We start from the raw sequence: 17,353 nt of genomic DNA, 5'->3' as shown, positions 1-17,353 counted from the left end.
CCCAATGTTTTCACTTCAGGGGAATTGGATGTGTCTGAAGAGACAACATCACCTCAACTGAGAGAGGTCAGCCCAGAGGAGGGATTGAGAATCTGCTGGGCCACATCCCAGCCTCGTAAATTGGAACATTCTCCTCAGGACCAGTGGCATCCAGGGGGCCTCCACAGCCTACCTTCGACTCCTTGAGCTGCCCTTACTTGGGGTCCATGGGACTTGTATATACGGGTATCATGACTGCATGTTGTCCTACTGGGAGTCTCATCAACCTTCTCCAAGAGATCAGCCAGAGGTTCCCCCAGAGCCCATGGAAAAGGGGAAAAAGGAACTGGAACCGCTGGTCCTACTGGTACTGACAGGGTATCATCCTCATCTTCTGAGGAGTCAGTTGCTCTAATGTTACTCTCTCTCCTGGATGATCACAGACAATTTCAAGAGCTGTTGTGGATGGTATCAGAGAAGCTCCAGGACCTCAAGAAGAGGTTCAAGGGGTATACCACAAGCTCCTGAACATTATGCAGCCTGTAGGATTTAGTCTGGTAGTGTTCTCAGTGAATGAAGCCATCCTGGAACAGCCATATAGCACAGCCTGGCAACATGTACTCAAGAGGGCAGAGAAACAATATGTCGTCCAGTTAACGGAACAGAGTTCTTATTTACTGACATTGCTCCATACTCATTGGTTGGTCAGGCAGCCACTGAAAGCACCAGGCCACAGCTCCCAAGGGATGCTCCTGCAGATAAAGAGGCCAAGTGCTTGGACCTTCTGGGGAGGGGAGATTGGTATTCACAATCACTAACCTCGAATTGTGAACATTCAACTGCTAAGTGCTGCTGTCCAGATATGATTTTAACAACTATTTGGAGTGCTTGGAGTTCAAAAATAAACTCCCACAAGAAGATAGGACTCAATTTCAAGACCTTTCTGATGAGGGCATGTTGGTGTCCAGAACCTCTGTACAAATCACCATGAATTGTGGATATACTCTTTGGGTTTCCTGGGGCGGTCCAAAATATGGGATAGAACTTGCCCTTTCATTAAACTAACCTTTTCAATTAAAAGACAGGCCAGTCTTTGCATTTGCTAAAAGACTCCAGGACAACCCTGCTTTCAGGATGCATGTACAGCAGCGCTGTTAGAAATATTGCAAGCAGCTGTACAAGCCCAGCCTGTTGCCACAACCCTTCAGTCACCAGCGATATTCTAAGCTGCCTTGTAAACAACAGAGGGTGTGAAAATCTAGATTGATTGCTCCTAACATTTACTCTACATCCACCCAACCTTATCCCCCAGACAAAAGATCTCTTTGATGGGATCTTGAGTGCTGAGAACCTTCATTGATGCCATCTTTACTGGATTATGGTGTCCGCTTTGCTGGCCACCTAGCACAGTTTTTCCAGAACTGGAATGTGATAACTGCAGACAAGTGGGTGTTGAATATTATCCATTCCAGCTATATCACTGAGTTCACCTCATCATCCCTCCAAAAACCATTTATGCATCCCTCTTCAGGGACCACTCTCACAAAGAGATCCTCCTTCAGGAGATAGAATCTCTTTTTAGGAGAGCGGGAAGAGAATGAGTCCCACTTCAGTATCAGGGAAAAGGGGTTTTATTCAGTATTTCCTGATTCCCAAGAAAAAGGGAGGATGGAGACCCATTTTTGACATCCAATGCAGAATTTTTATTTGCAAATTGAAATTCTGGATGGTCACACTGACATCGGTAATTCTGTCCTTTGATAGAGACATTTGTTTCACAGCTCTCAACATGAAAGAGGCGTATTTTCATGTAGATATCCACCCTTGTCACAGACGGCACATCAGGTTCTTCTTCGAGTGCTGTCCCTGTGGGTGCACCACTTCTGGTGTCGGTGCAACCCAGCGTCGTTGATGGGAGATTTTCGGTGGCAGTGTCCATCTTGGTCGCGCATGCATAGTGGTCATCTCGCGGTGCCTTTGGTGCCTCATCTAACGCGCGTGCAATCTGAGCCCTTCAGTTATTTCTCAACCGTTCTCGGCCTGAGGCAGAACTCTGTAGCGGTGTCAGTGACAAACTAGGAAAATAAGTAGGAATAGTTTTTTCAGTGACAGTTAAGTTTCAGTTCATTAAGAGTTTAGGTAGCTTTCAGTCTCCCTTTTTCTTCTTTCAAACCCACCCCCCAACCTTTCATTTTCTTTCTGTTTAAAAATTACCTCAGCGAGGGACATTAAAAACATGCCTGGTTCACCAGGCTTTAAAAGATGCGTTTTGTGTAAGGACACGATGCCAATTTCTGATGGCCACTCACTCTGCGTCCGCTGCTTAGGGAAGTTGCACATACTGCAAAAGTGGATTCACTGCAGCAACCTCAAGGCCAGGGCTAGGTGTGATAGAGATCTCTGCCTAAAACTTATTGTCCTGAGAAGTCCCGACAACTAGCCTTTGACTCCGGACAACAGGGCCCCTCGACAGGAGAGACTCTGGGAACCTTGTAATCTGATGTGACAAAAACATTCTTCCTCAAAAAACCCGAAGAAATGATCCACATCCTCCCTATCTCCTGCATGATCACTGTCCTTGGTGCTGACCGTATCGAATGTGAGCACCTTTGAGGCACGAGGAACCTCCGGCACTGCCTGCACCTTGACCTCTGCCAGCAAGGTTGAGGAGTCGAGGGGCAAATACAAGCCAACCTCCTCCTCCATGGCACTGACAACGCCATTGCAAGGGGTGGCACCGCAACCATCTACAATAGCGATGCCTGGCAGCACCAGTGCCATTATCAGTGTCGTCACAGTCTGAGAGATCCAAGTCGGCACCAACAGCACCAGTCAAGCTGACACATGCTCAACTGGCACCGAACACTGTACTGCAAAAATCGTCAGCACTGACAGACACGGTACTGAAACCAGCAGAATTTCACCGCTTCACACAACGTATTGATATGGTGGTCTCCATTGTTCGGCACCAATGGCTCCCCAGTGCAGATGGCACTGGAGCAGCCAGATTCCCCCATCACTCCTCCTTTGTCAGGCGATGAGGATGATGACCAGGAGGATGGCATCTTTTCATAACACCATTCCTCACCAACCAGCATAGGACAATCTCTGGGAACTACGAGATACAGAGACCAGTACGCCTGAGACATGCAGTCTTGGTATGGACATAAAATCATAGGACTGGAAGGGACCTTGAGAAGTCATTTAATTCAGTCCCCTGCACTCATGGCAGGACTAAGTATTATCTAGACCATCCCTGACAGGTGTTTGTCTAATCTGCTCTTAAAAATCTCCAATGAGGGAGATTCTACAACCTCCCTAGGCAACTTATTCCAGTGCTTAATCACCCAGGCAGTTAGGAAGTTTTTCCTAATGTCCAACCTAAACCTCCCTTGCTGCAATTTAAGCCCATTGCTTCTTGTCCTATCCTCAGAGGTTAAGAACAACAGTTCTTCTCCTTCCTCCCTGTAACAACCTTTTATGTACTTGAAAACTATTATCATGTCTCCACTCAGTCTTCTCTTTTCCAGACTAAACAAACTCAGTTTTTTCAATCTTCCTTCATAGGTCATGTTTTCTAGGCCTTTAATAATTTTTGTTGCTGTTCTCAGGATTTTCTCCAATTTGTCCACATCTTTCCTGAAATGTGGCATCCAGAACTGGACACAATACTCCAGTTAGGGCCTAATCAGCGTGGAGTAGAGCGGGAGAATTACTTCTCATGTCTTCCTTACAACACTCCTGCTAATACATCCCAGAATGATGTTTGCTTTTTTTTGTAACAGTGTTACACTATTGAATCATACTTAGCTTGTGGTCCCAGATCCCTTTCTGTAGTACTCCTTCCTAGGCAGTCATTTCCCATTTTGTATGTGCGCAAAGTCAACTTCATCTGAAGGCATCGCTCCACCATGACGAGTTAACCTGTTCGGAACAAGTAAAACTGGTATTAGTAAACAGCAGAAAACCAGCTATGCATACCACTTACATTCAAAAATGAAAAAGGCTCTTATGGTACGAGAACAAACATGTATCTGTGCTCTCAGCACCACTCCTGTTGGTCTTAGACTACAATATTAGACCTAAAGAACTCAGGGCTTTCCACATGCTTGGCTAGGGTACACCTCGCAGTCATTACCACTTTTCACCATAAGATTGATGGCATCTCAATATTCGCACACCAGATGATGAAATGCTTTCTCGTGCGCATACAGAATATGTAACCGGAAATAGGCAACCCTCCGCCAGCATGGGACTTAAATCTGGTACTCAGAAGCCTTACCAGAATCCCATTCAAACAGTTAGCCACCTGGTCTCTACTTCATTTATCAGTGAGTTAGCATTCTTGGTCTCAATTACATCCGTGTGACAAGTGAAATAGGGGCTTTCATGGCTCATCCTTGGTACACCGCATTTTTCATGGACAAAGTCACCCTGAGACCACATCCAAAATGTATATGCAAAATAACATCCTCTTTCCACTTTAGTCAACCGATTTACCGGCCTACGTTTTAACCCAAACCCCATGTGAATATACAAGAGGCTGTCTTACATTACACATCCAACGCACATTAGCGTTCTACCTGGACAGAATGAAGCTTTTCCAAAAATCCCTCATTTCCATGACCGAGCATTCCAAGATATGATGCACCACAAAAGTCATTGGCCTCCTAAAGCCTGGAAAGGACCCGAGTCAAGCATCAAGCTATCGTCCCATATAATTATTGTTGGTGTGCTTCCAGGCGCTGGAGCGCTTGGTCCTACACCACATATTACCCAACGTGGAGAGAAGTTTGAGCCCTGACCAAGCCAGCTTTCGCGAGGCCATAGCACATGTTGAAAATGACTTCCAGAGAAACTTGAAAACAGGCGCTGTTTTCATTGACCTAACAGTGGCGTATGATACGGTATGGCACACTGGCCTACTTGTGAAGGTATCACGGGTCCTGCTACCTTGGGTCACAGGTGTCATTGAACTGTTCCTCTGCTATAGGCAGTTTAGAATCCATATGAGGGAGAAGACGAGTGCTTGGAGACAACAGAGCAATGGGTTACCCCAGGGCTCAGTGCTTTCGCCAACCCTGTTCAACCTTTACATCAATGACCTGCCAACAACGGAGTCACGAAAGTTCATTTACACAGACGACATCTGTTGCGGTACCCAGGCCTGGACATTCCATGTGTTTGATACCCCCTTAAACCGGGACATGACAAAGTTAGCTGACTACTGTAAAACTTGGTGCCTCCAGTCAAGCGTCATAAAAATGTCACCACTTTGTTCCATCTTCATCACGCCAGCGCAACCTGAGAACTGAATGTTTATCTGAATGGTCAGAAGGTGAAGCATGAAGTAGAACCGGTCTGTCTAGGTGTGACCTTAGACTGGACATTGAGTTACCAGGCCCACCAGAAGAAGACATTAGCTAAAATTAAGACGTACAACTATCTTCTTAGCAAACTGGCAGGTTCGTCATGGGGTGCTCATACTCCAACCCTGCGGATGTCCACTCTTGCCACCTTGTATTCAAAGGCCAAGTACTGCGCACCCATATGAAGCCGATCGTCCCACACCAAACTGGTGGATACGCAGTTACGTGCCGCCAGGTGTATCCTCTCCAATACCTTGCGTCCAACTCCACTACCCTGGCTCCCAGTTCTGAGCAATATTGCTCCTCCTCATATCAGACAGAGGTTGCCACTGGCAAGTTACTGGAGAAAGTACGCACCGACTCAAGCCTGCCACTGCACAATAACCTTTTTAAACCACCAGCTGCATGTTTGCCATCACGTCGCCCATTATGCTCTCATCCTGGATGATCACAGACAATTTCAAAGGACCAATTCCCAGTTAAATCATCCCAGCCAGGGCTTTATCAAGCCTGATCTTAAAAACCTCTAAGGAAGGAGATTCTACCACCTCCCTAGGTAACGCATTCCAGTGTTTCACCACCCTCTTAGTGAAAAAGTTTTTCCTAATATCCAATCTAAACCTCCCCCACTGCAACTTGAGACCATTACTCGTCGTTCTGTCATCTGCTACCATTGAGAACAGCCTAGAGCCATCCTCTTTGGAACCCCCTTTCAGGTAGTTGAAAGCAGCTATCAAATCCCCCCTCATTCTTCTCTTCTGCAGGCTAAAATGAGAGGACAAGCTATAGCCTCTCAGACTCTCTAAGTGGATTTTGGGCTGTATTCTACTTTTATTTGGTGAATCTTCCTCTCCTACACTGTGTGTGGGCTCATTCTGCTAGAGCACAAGCAGCTTCACTAGCATTGCGTCAGGAGGTGCTCCTGCTTGGAATTTGCAAAGCAGCAATATGGAGTTCTGTTTGTACCTTCAAAAAACATTATGCCTTAGTTCAAGCCTCCACAGCTTATGCATTCTTTGGTGTGGAGGTCCTACAAACATCTTTACTGCCTGCAGCCTCGCACCTGACTCTTCTGAGTACTGGTTTTCAGTCACCCACAGTGGAATACACTTAGGGATCAGCACTTGAGGAAGAAAGGTAAGTTATTTACCTTTATAGTAACGAGTTCGTCAAGATGTGATCCCTATCTATATTCCACTATTCACCCTCCTTCACCTCTGCTTCAGATCCTATCCATTAAGTGAGTTTAGAGAAGGAACAGGAGAGATAATTGCACAGTACCTCCCCTTATGCCCTCGGCATGGAGCATGAGGAGAGCAAGGATGCAGGCACTGACCAGTTGGATGCTGCTAAGAAGAATCTTCTGGTCTCAGGCTCATGTAGTGCATGCGTATTCACAGGCAGAGTGCCCATAGGGACCATGCATCTCGAGTAACTCCAATTACTATAAGATTAGTAACTTCCCTTTTTTATGATACATTATTTTGCTTTTTCACTCATTGCTCTGCAAAATTCAGTAATGAGCGATGGGACTGTTAATCATAAGTGCAATTTCTGTGAGTTTGAATGGCAGTGTCCCCCTTGCAAAAGTGGTTTACCTTTGGGGAAAACATTAATTTCCTTTGGTTTGGAGGGAGGGGAAGGGGGAGGTGTCTTTGAGCTGCTAGTATCAGACAGGTTGCTGTACTTTAGGGTGACCTGAAAATATGTACTGTTTGTCCCTTTGGGTTTTCTGCAGAAGAAGTATACGCCTGGGAAGTTAGCTTTGTTGATCAAGTGAAAATTCTCATCCTTTAAGTGTCTTGAGCCTGGAAACAGGATTTTCCATCAGTCTAATGGCCGCAGTGATTGAGTTTACAAAGGAGAATGCAGCTGAAATTTTCCTAGAAGCCCAATATCACTGGTCATTGGGTAACTGTTATATTGTTTTAATGAGGCACAGCTGCCATTTGTTTGACTCCCCTTTTTCTGGTGTATTTCCATGAACCTTATGGGCATCAGAAGATGCAAGCAGGTGGTGTGCTCTGCAATCTGAGTTGCTCATTCGATTAACTAGGCAATTAGTTTAGGAGGACTTTGGTGCCAATCTCCTCTCCCAGAATCCTCCACCTCCACTTCCACCTGCCAGTATCTTTGCGAACTTGCACAGAGATCAGATCTGGTTTCCTTCAGTCAAGATGGAAGTGGAAGTATGGCAGTTCACACCAGCTGAGAATCTGGCCCTTAGGGTTGGAGGGAAAATCACTGTGAGATATGGGAGTTACTGATTTTTCTCAATAATAAAATTGATTAAAAAATCTTACAGATGTATGCCTCTGCTTCTGCCTCTGAAGTGGAAACTGTGCGAACAGCTCTCCTAGCTCAGTTTGAGGAGGCGAAATTGAAGCAGCAGCTTCAGTTCCAGGATGAGATTGAACTGCTCAAATGTCAGTCAGAGGTATTACTGGAACAGCAGATTACACAACTAAAGGTGAGCTCTAACTAAAATGTTTTTTTAACAAATTCCAAAATTTATGTTCCAAAATTAGTGGAATTTTCTGAGGTTAACAGTTATTACAAAACGTTTTCCCCAGATTGTCTTTTTAACGTCCTAGAGACATAGGAGTTGAAGATAGAAAAATGGTCTGTGGGCCAGATTGCTTGCTAGTCACATGAGTCTAACTCTTCAGATTGTTTCTGTCAATTAAATCACATTAAAAGGGACTAAAAATACATTATGTTCCTAACTTCACTTTTTCATGTAAGCAGTTAATCTATTTGCCACAGACATGCTATGCAATCATGAATGGGAATAGATGTGGTTCATGAAGGTGTCTCTCTTTTAAGATGTCTTCTGCTTTTACTTTTCTCCTTTTTGCTTTTGGGTAAAAGTGTTTACATTTTTTTTTTAATACGTTGTACATAAACTTTGTAAATATGTGTATTCTGAATTGGAGAACAACCCATACAATGCTGAAAAAAATACTACAGTAACTCCTCACTTAGTCGCCCCGGTTAATATTGTTTCGTTGTTACATAGCTGATCAATTCGAGAACATGCTTGTTTAAAGTTGTGCAATGCTCCCTTATAACCTTGTTTGGCAGCCACCTGCTTTGTCCACTGCTTGCAGAAAGAGCAGCCTGTTGGAGCTAGCTGGTGGAGGCTTGGAACCAGGGTGGGCCAGCAGCCCCCCTATAAGCTCTCCTAAGTTCCCTGTCCAGCAGTCAACCAGCAGGCTATTAATTGCTGGGCAGTTCAGCTGTCCCTCCTCCCACTGCCATGTGATGCTTCTGCCCTCTGCCTTGGCGCTGCTCCCGGGAGCCTCCTGGTTGCTATGTGGGGAAGAGGGGGGCTAATGTCAGGGTGTCCCCCTGCTGCCCCCCGCTTCTTTACCCCATCTCCACAGAGCCGGGGGGTGGGGTGGGGGGGACGGGACACAACAGGGCTCGGAATGGAGGGAGCTTGCTGGCAGCAGCTGCTATCTCAACTTGCTGATCTACTTAAAAAGGCATGCATCCAGCGAAGTGGGTATTCACCCACGAAAGCTTATGCTCCAGTACGTCTGTTAGTCTATAAGGTGCCACAGGACTCTTTGCTGCTTAAAAAGGCAGTGTACTTAGTGGGGTCAGCATACTTAACGGGGCAATGCGTGTCTCTCTCTCTCACACACACACACGGTGTGTGTCTCTGTCTCTCTCTGCCATGCTGTCTCCCCTCCCTCCATTCGTGCTGCCTTGACATTAACAGCAATGTGTTAACCCTTGAGGGCTCAGCTGAGTGCTAGTTAATCATTTATCAGTAAGGCATTCCCTGGGAAATATCCCACCCTCTGACTTCACCACCTCAACTAGGTTTCACAATCATCATTGCTGTGTACAGTATTAAATTGTTTGTTTAAAACTTATACTGGGTGGGTATGTATATGTATACAATATATTATTTTGTTTGGCGAAAAAAATTTCCCTGGAACCTAACCCCCCATTTACATTAATTCTTATGGGGAAATTGGATTAGTTTAACATTGTTTTAACTACAACGTTAAGTGAGGAGTTAATGTATATTAAAATAATGTAAACCTGGCACTTTGTCCTTAACGCTTCCATTTGCAGTTAGGTATTAGAAGAAATGGCCTTTGTAAAATATCTATTCAGAGATAAATGCATAATGTGTCATAAACACGATCATGCATTTAAGGACTATATTTTACCTTCAGTTCTGATTTGCGATATACTTGTGTATGTTAATATGAAAATTTCAGTTTTTTAAAGAGATTTGTACACATTATGTCTTGTTTAGCATTTGGAAGGATGGAAGAAAACTGATTTATCAGCAGAAAGAGTCTGTGAAATAGATCTGAAAGTACATTCTACTTCTCTGACTACTTCTCCATCTATTTCATGACGACTAGCTAGATAGTCTGAGCATCACTGCTTTGAGGCTTGCAAGCTGCAAGTGGCTTTTTAATGTGTCTCTTTGCAGCGCATGACATTAAAACACTGTGTGATTTAAGTATTAACCAGTCAGGATACATTTACTGTGTTGTTAACCTACTGTAGCTGATAAAATAATACTTGGTCAGTTATTTTGCTGAGAGAATAATTTATATATATAAAAACAAAATATTTCCCCTGTGGTACTGTTACAGTATTCTAGTAAATGAAAGAATGAATTCATGCTACTGTGGCTTCTTTAGGTAATGTTGGCTCCTGAACCACTGAGATCTGAGGATCACTTGACAAAGGCATACTTTGTAATACTGGCAGTGTGAGATCTTCATTTTAGAAGATGTAAGCCAGTTTTCAACTTGCTTAAATACAGATTCTTCTTTGTGTAGTTTCTGTATGGATATTCCACTTCAGGTGTGCATGCACCCCATGCTGCTTTGATTAGTCTTTTGATAGCCGTGTGTGTTCAGTCTGCACATATGTCCAAGCTATCTTTGTGCTCCATACAAGTGGTATCTAGGGCAGTGTCGAATATGAGGGAGGTTCCCACGCCTGAGCCATTCTTTTTAGGTGACAAATCTGAGGAACCATCCCAGATTAAGGTGTCATGAGAGGAGGTTTCTGAACAAATTAATAAACTAAACAGTAATAAGTCACCAGGACCAGATGGTATTCACCCGAAAGTTTTGAAGGAACTCGTATATGAAATTGAAGAACTATTAACTGTGGTATGTAACCTATTGCTTGAATCAGCTTCTGTACCAGATGACTGGAGGGTAGCTAATGTGATGCCAATTTTTAAAAAAGGCTCCAGAGGTGATCCTGGCAATTACAGGCCAGTAAACCTATCTTCCGTATGAGGCAGATTGATTGAAACTATAGTAAAGAATAGAATTAGCAGACAGATGGATGAACATCATATTTTCGGGAAGAGTCAACATGGTTTTTGTAAAGGGAAATCATGCCTCACCAATCTACTAGAGTTCTTTGAGGGGATCAGCAAATGTGTGGACAAAGGTGATGCAGTGAATATAGTGTACTTGGACTTTTAGAAAGCCTTTGACAACAGTCCTTACCAAAGGCTCTTAAACTAATCAGTCATGGAATAAAAGGGCATGTCTTCTCATAATCAGTAACTGGTTAATAGATAGGAAACAAAGGATAAGAATAAATGGTCATTTTTCAGAATAGAGAGAGGTAAATAGTTGTCCCCCAGGGGTCTGTACTGAGACAAAAGTGGTTCAACATATTCATAAATGATTTGGAAAAAGAGGTAAACAGTGAGGTGGCAAAGTTTGCAGATGATACAAAATTACTCAAGATAGTTAAGTCCAAAGCAGATTGTGAAGAGTGACAAAAGGGATCTCACAAAGCGGGGTGCTGGGCAGCAAAGTGGCAGATGAAATAATGCTTACTGGAAAATATAATCCCAGCAGAATAATGGGGGTCTAAATTAGCTGTTACCACTCAAGAAAGAGATTTTGGAATCATTGTGGATAGTTCTCTGAAAACATCTGCTCAAAGTGCAGCGGCAGTCAAACAAGCTAACAATGTTAGGAACCATTAGACTAGGGATAGATAATAAAAGAGTAAACATTATAATGTTGCTATATACATTCGTGATACACACACACCTTGAATACTGCATGAAGTCCTGGTCACCCCATTTTAAGAAAGATAATTAGAAATGGAAAAGGTACAGAAAAGGGCAACAAAAATTATTAGGAGTATGTAACAGCTTCCATATGAAGAGAGATTAAAAAGACTGGGACTATTCAGCTTGGAAAAAAGATGATGGGGCTGGAGCAGGGATATGAAAGAGGTCCATAAAACCATGACTGGTGTGGAGAAAGTGAATAAGGAAGGTTTCAGAGTAGCAGCCATGTTAGTCTGTATCTGCAAAAAGAAAAGGAGGACTTGTGGCACCTTAGACTAACAAATTTATTTGATCAAAAGCTTTCATGAGCTACAGCTCACTTCATCGGATGCATACTGTGGAAAATACAGTGGGGAGATTTATATATATAGAGAACATGAAACAATGGGTGTTACCATACACACTGTATCGAGAGTGATCAGGTAAGGTGAGCTATTAGCAGCAGGAGAGCGGGAGGGGGAGGGGGAGGAGAACCTTTTGTAGTGATGATCAAGGTGGGTCATTTCCAACAGTTGACAAAAACGTCTGAGGAACAGCTGGGGGTGGAGGGTGGGGAATAAACATGGGGAAATAATTTTACTTTGTGTAATGACCCATCCACTCCCAGTCTTTATTCAAGCCTAAGTTAATTGTATCCAGTTTGCAAATTAATTCCAATTCAGCAGTCTCTCGTTGGAGTCTGTTTTTGAAGTTTTTTTGTCGAAGAATTGCAACTTTTAGGTCTGTAATCGAGTGACCAAAGAGACTGAGGTGTTCTCCGACTGGTTTTGGAATGTTATAATTCTTGATGTCTGATTTGTGTCCATTTATTCTTTTACGTAGAGACTGTCCGGTTTGGCCAATGCACATGGCAGAGGGGCATTGCTGGCACAGGATGGCATAGATCACATTGGTAGATGTGCAGGTGAACGAGCCTCTGATAGTGTGGCTGATGTGATTAGGCCCTATGATGGTGTCCCCTGAATAGATATGTGGACACAGTTGGCAACGGGCTTTGTTGCAAGGATAGGTTCCTGGGTTAGTGGTTCTGTTGTGTGGTTGCTGGTGAGTATTTGCTTCAGGTTGTGGGGGCCCATCACCCTCACAGATCTTGGGAGACAGGCCAGTCCTTGCTTACAGACAGCCCCCCAACCTGAAGCAAATACTACTTCGGACCTGGGCCAGGTACTCTCCACACCAGCCCTGTACAACAGACCTCTGAAACCAGAGTGTCCCATCAATTTTGTCTGTAGCCTTCACACTGAATAGGCACACCTGGGGAAAAAAACTGTGGGGGACAATTCTAAGGCTTCTAAAAGAGGAGACGTAGATCTCCTCAAAAATAAATCAGTGCCAAGAAGCCCAGATCACCTCAGAGACCTGCCACTTTGGAGACCTTACATCCTAAAAAGATCTCCTGGTACTGAGGGTCCCAGGAGGACCCCAGGTGCCCTTTAAGATGTCACAGTACCCAGGATTACTTAGTATCAAAGTCAGTTCTGGTACTGTCCAAGCATGACGATAGTTGTAGAAACTCTAAGTGCTCTACCGTGACTAGACTAGTACAGATTACTGTGTTGGTAGCTCCTGCAGTACCCAAAACCAAACCACAACCTGACCAACTGGTACCATTGAAGTAGAGATCATCCATGGTACTGCCACCTTCTGGCTCCAAACTCCTCAGAATCCTGCACAGGTTCATCCTCTACTGGAGGAGTTTAGATACTCCAAAGACCTGCTAGTCATAGAGTATCAGGGTTGGAAGGGACCTTAGGAGGTCATCTAGTCCAATCCCCTGCTCAAAGCAGGACCAATCCCCACCTAAATAAACTTGTGTCACCCTTGTTGATGGGTGCACAAAGAGTCTAGGTACCATGACCTCCTTTATCTTTGGTACTGTACCATTCCCTGGTACTGACATGCTCTCCGGTACCTGCTCAAATGGACAGCCTCCCTGTCTCAACTCCTCCACCATCTGCCTCTCCTCTGGACTATCATGAGGGGAGCTTCTCTGACTTATGCATCTTTGTTCAAGGCTTGCTTTTTCTGACAGTTTTTCCATAAGAGAAACACAAGGCATGCACTTGCATGGATCACTGCACTCTCTTCTTGGTATGAATAAATCTGGGGTGTACCCCCTCTTCTATATTGCCCTCTCCCATGGTCATTCTGGAGTCTGTGGGCTGCTAATAGAGAGCAATTCTCTAGAAGTCCAAGTTACAGCCATGTCAAATGTCAAAGGCAAACCCTTCTCCTCCTCCAGCTCTCCTGCATCACTTTACTCCCCAGGAGGAATCTTTTGAGGTTCAGGAGAAAAGGACTGATGAAGAAGCTACACCACAGACTAACATCTCTTCTTCCTCACCTGATGCATCCTCCCAGTCCTATATGCAGGTGAGTTCAGACAATTCCAGGAACTCCTGAAAATATTAGATTCCCTCCAAATCCCTCTGGAGATCCATGAGAGTCAACACAAATTGACTGACATCCTTCATCATATTGCCTCTTCTTGTAAGGTAGCTTTATCTATAAATGCGACTGTACTTTAAGCTGCCAAAATAGTTTGGCAAACCCAACTGCCAAGCCCCCAACCTGTAAGAGAGCAGATAAGAAGCACTACATTCCCATTAAAGGTAAACAGGAACTCCGAATGCACCCAGCCCCAATCTCTTTGGTGCCTGATACTGTTAACAAATGCAACCGAGAACGTCTCTGTAGATTTCCAACCCCCCACTTCTGCTAAGGGTCAGAAGCAATTAGAAGTTTTTGAGCAAGAATTATTCCACCTATCGAATAAGGGGAAGAGTATCTTTGGATACAGACTGGCTAATCTAGTGAGGAGGGCTTTGAACTAGGTTCAATGGGGGCAGGAGACAAAAGCCTCCAGGTAAGTCAAAAACATGGAGACCTGGGAGAAGAGTCAGAATCTGAGGGGAGCATGGGCCATTGTAGCAGGGAAAAGGGAGAGCCGAGAACACAGGGGAAATCAAATCAGTATTTTAAATATATACTAATGCGAGAAGTATGGAAAATAAGCATGAAGAACTGGAAATGTTAGTGAATAAACACAACTGTGACATAGCTGGCATCACAGACTTGGTGGGATAATACACATGACTGGATTATTGGTATAGAAGGGTACAGGTGTCTCAGGAAGGATAAGCAGGGAAAACAGGGAGGAGGTGTTGCTTTATGTATCAAAGATATATACACTTGGACTGAGATTAAGATGGGAGAGAGACTTGTTGAAAGGATAAAGGGGTTAAAAAACAAGGGTGATGTCATAGTAGGGGTCTACTACAGATCACCTAACCAGGAAGAGGAGTTGGGTGAGGCTTTTTTTAAACAACTAGCACAGTCATTCAAAGCATTCGTGGTGATGGGGGACTTAACTAACCAGACATCTGTTGGGAAAATAACACAGCAGGGCACAGATTATCCAACAAGTTCTTGCAATATATTGGAGACTATTTTTTATTTCAGAAGGTGGAGAAAGCTGGTAGGGAAGAGACTGTTGTAGGTTTGATTTTGAGAAATAGGGAGGAACTGGTTGAGAATTTGAAAGTGGAAGGCAGCTTTGGTGAAATTGATCATGAAATGATAGAATTCATGATTTTAAGGAATGGTGGGAGGGAAAACTGCACAAGATAAACAGTAAAGATAATGGATATCAAGAAGGCAGACTCGCGCAAACTCAGGGAGTTGGTAGGTAAGATCCCATGGGAAGCAAATCTAAGGGAAAAAGCAGTTTAAGGGAGCTAGAAAAATTGCCATGAGACATTATTAAGGGCACAAGAGCAAATTATCCCATTTCTTAGGAAATATGGGAAGTGTGGCAAGAGACCACCCTGAAGATCTTTAATGATCTGAAACTCAAAAAAGAGTCCTACAGAAAGTGGAAACTAGGTCAAATTACAAAGGATGAATATAAACAACACAAGCATGTAGGGACAATATTAGAAAGGCCAAGGCACAAAATAGATTAAGCTAGCTAGAGACATAAAAGGTAACAAGAAAACATTCTACAAATATATTAGCAGCAAGAGGAAGACCAAGGACAGGGTAGGCCCGTTACTCAATTGCGGGGGTGGGAAATGTGGAAACGTCAGAAATGCTAAATGACTTTGTTTTCATCAAGAAGTTTAGTAGTGATTGGACGTCTAACATAGGGGATGCCAGTGAACATGAAGTAGGATCAGAGGCTAAAATAGGGAAAGAACAAGTTAAAAATTACTTAGACAAGTTAGATGTCTTCAAATCTCCAGGGCCTAATGAAATACATCCTAGAATACACAAGGAGCTGACTGAGGAGATGTGTGCCATCAGCAATTATCTTCGAAAAGTCATGGAAGATAGGAGAGATTCCAGAGGACTGGAAAAAGGCAAATATAGTGCCAATCTGTAAAAAAGGGAATAAGGACAACCTGGGGAATTACAGACCATTCAGCTTAACTTCAGTACCCAGAAAGATAATAGTGAAAATAATCAAACAATCAGTTTGCAAGTACCTAGAAGATAATAAGGTGATGATTAACAATCAGCCTGGATTTGTCTAGAACAAATAATGTCAAAACATCCAAATAGCTTTCTTTGACAGAGTAACAAGCCTAGTGGATGGTGGGGAAGCAATAGATGGGGTATATCTCTACATTAGTAAGACTTTTTGATACTGTTGTGGAGGTAGGAAAAGAAAGAGGGTTCAAGTGAAGCCATTTTAAGTTGTCAGAGACAGAGCAACTGTTGAGTTAAGTCTTAGCCTAATATCGCGAGACAATATTACAGAGGGACCTAGACAAATTGGAGGATTGGGCCAAAAGAAATCTGATGAGGTTCAATAAGGATAAGTGCAGGGTCCTGAACTTAGAATGGAAGAACCCAATACACAGCTACAGACTAGGGACGGAATGGCTAGGCAGCAGTTCTGCGGAAAAGGACCTAGGGGTGACAGTGGACGAGAAGCTGGATATGAGTCAGCAGGGTGCCCTTGTTGCCAAGAAGGCCAATGGCATTTTGGGATGTATAAGTAGGGGCATAGCGAGCAGATCGAGGGACGTGATCGTTCCCCTCTATTTGACATTGGTGAGGCCTCATCTGGAGTACTGTGTCCGGTTTTGGGCCCCACACTACAAGAAGGATGTGGATAAATTGGAGAGAGTCCAGCGAAGGGCAACAAAAATGATTAGGGGTCTGGAACACATGACTTATGAGGAGAGGCTGAGGGAACTGGGATTGTTTAGTCTGCAGAAGAGAAGAATGAGGGGGGATTTGACAGCTGCTTTCAACTACCTGAGAGGTGGTTCCAGAGAAGATGGTTCTAGACTATTCTCAGTGGTAGAAGAGGACAGGACAAGGAGTAATGGTCTCAAGTTGCAGTGGGGGTGGTTTAGGTTGGATATTAGGAAAAACTTCTTCACAAGGAGGGTGGTGAAACACTGGAATGCGTTACCTAGGGAGGTGGTAGAATCTCCTTCCTTAGAAGTTTTTAAGGTCAGGCTTGACAAAGCCCTGGCTGGGATGATTTAATTGGGGATGGGTCCTGCTTTGAGCAGGGGGTTGGACTAGATGACCTCCTGAGGTCCCTTCCAACCCTGATATTCTATGATTTTATGAGACCTGTAGAAGCAGGGCTCACGTCAGAAGTGAGTGGGAAAACAGCAGAACAGGTTCAGTGTGACCTAGCCTTGAGATGACAATGTTTTGAGAAGAGAAAGTGAGAAAATACTGGAATAGATAGTAAACAGCCTAAATAAAATACAGATGTTTTTAATTAATGCACGTCACAAAGAGGTATAAATGCTTGTGTGATTTTGCTTGTCCTTTGAAGAACTGCTGAGGCCATTGTATTTCTTCCCTTGCAATTGCTTGAATAAAGCTGTCTCTGACTTGTATCCAACCTAAGAGTGAAGGCTGCGTTTCTTCCACGCTGTCTTGTATGACCTTCTCA

General features: G+C 43.8%; 1 protein-coding gene across 6 annotated transcripts in view; it reads left to right on the top strand.

The window, feature by feature from the left end:
• The window catches only part of PCNT (pericentrin), a 228,556-nt gene that overhangs the window by 100,611 nt on the left and 110,592 nt on the right, over nt 1-17,353 (top strand). For all 6 annotated transcript variants that reach the window (XM_073306956.1, XM_073306953.2, XM_073306954.2 and 3 more), the window contains one exon: nt 7,654-7,818. In XM_073306956.1, the coding sequence (XP_073163057.1) occupies nt 7,654-7,818 (165 nt within the window). The remainder of the gene's footprint in view (nt 1-7,653; nt 7,819-17,353) is intronic.

This window comes from Lepidochelys kempii, chromosome 11 (assembly GCF_965140285.1).
Source record: "Lepidochelys kempii isolate rLepKem1 chromosome 11, rLepKem1.hap1, whole genome shotgun sequence".
Lineage (NCBI taxonomy): Eukaryota > Metazoa > Chordata > Testudines > Cheloniidae > Lepidochelys > Lepidochelys kempii.
Note: the sequence above shows the minus strand (reverse complement) of the source record. Positions and strands in the feature narration are given on the sequence as shown.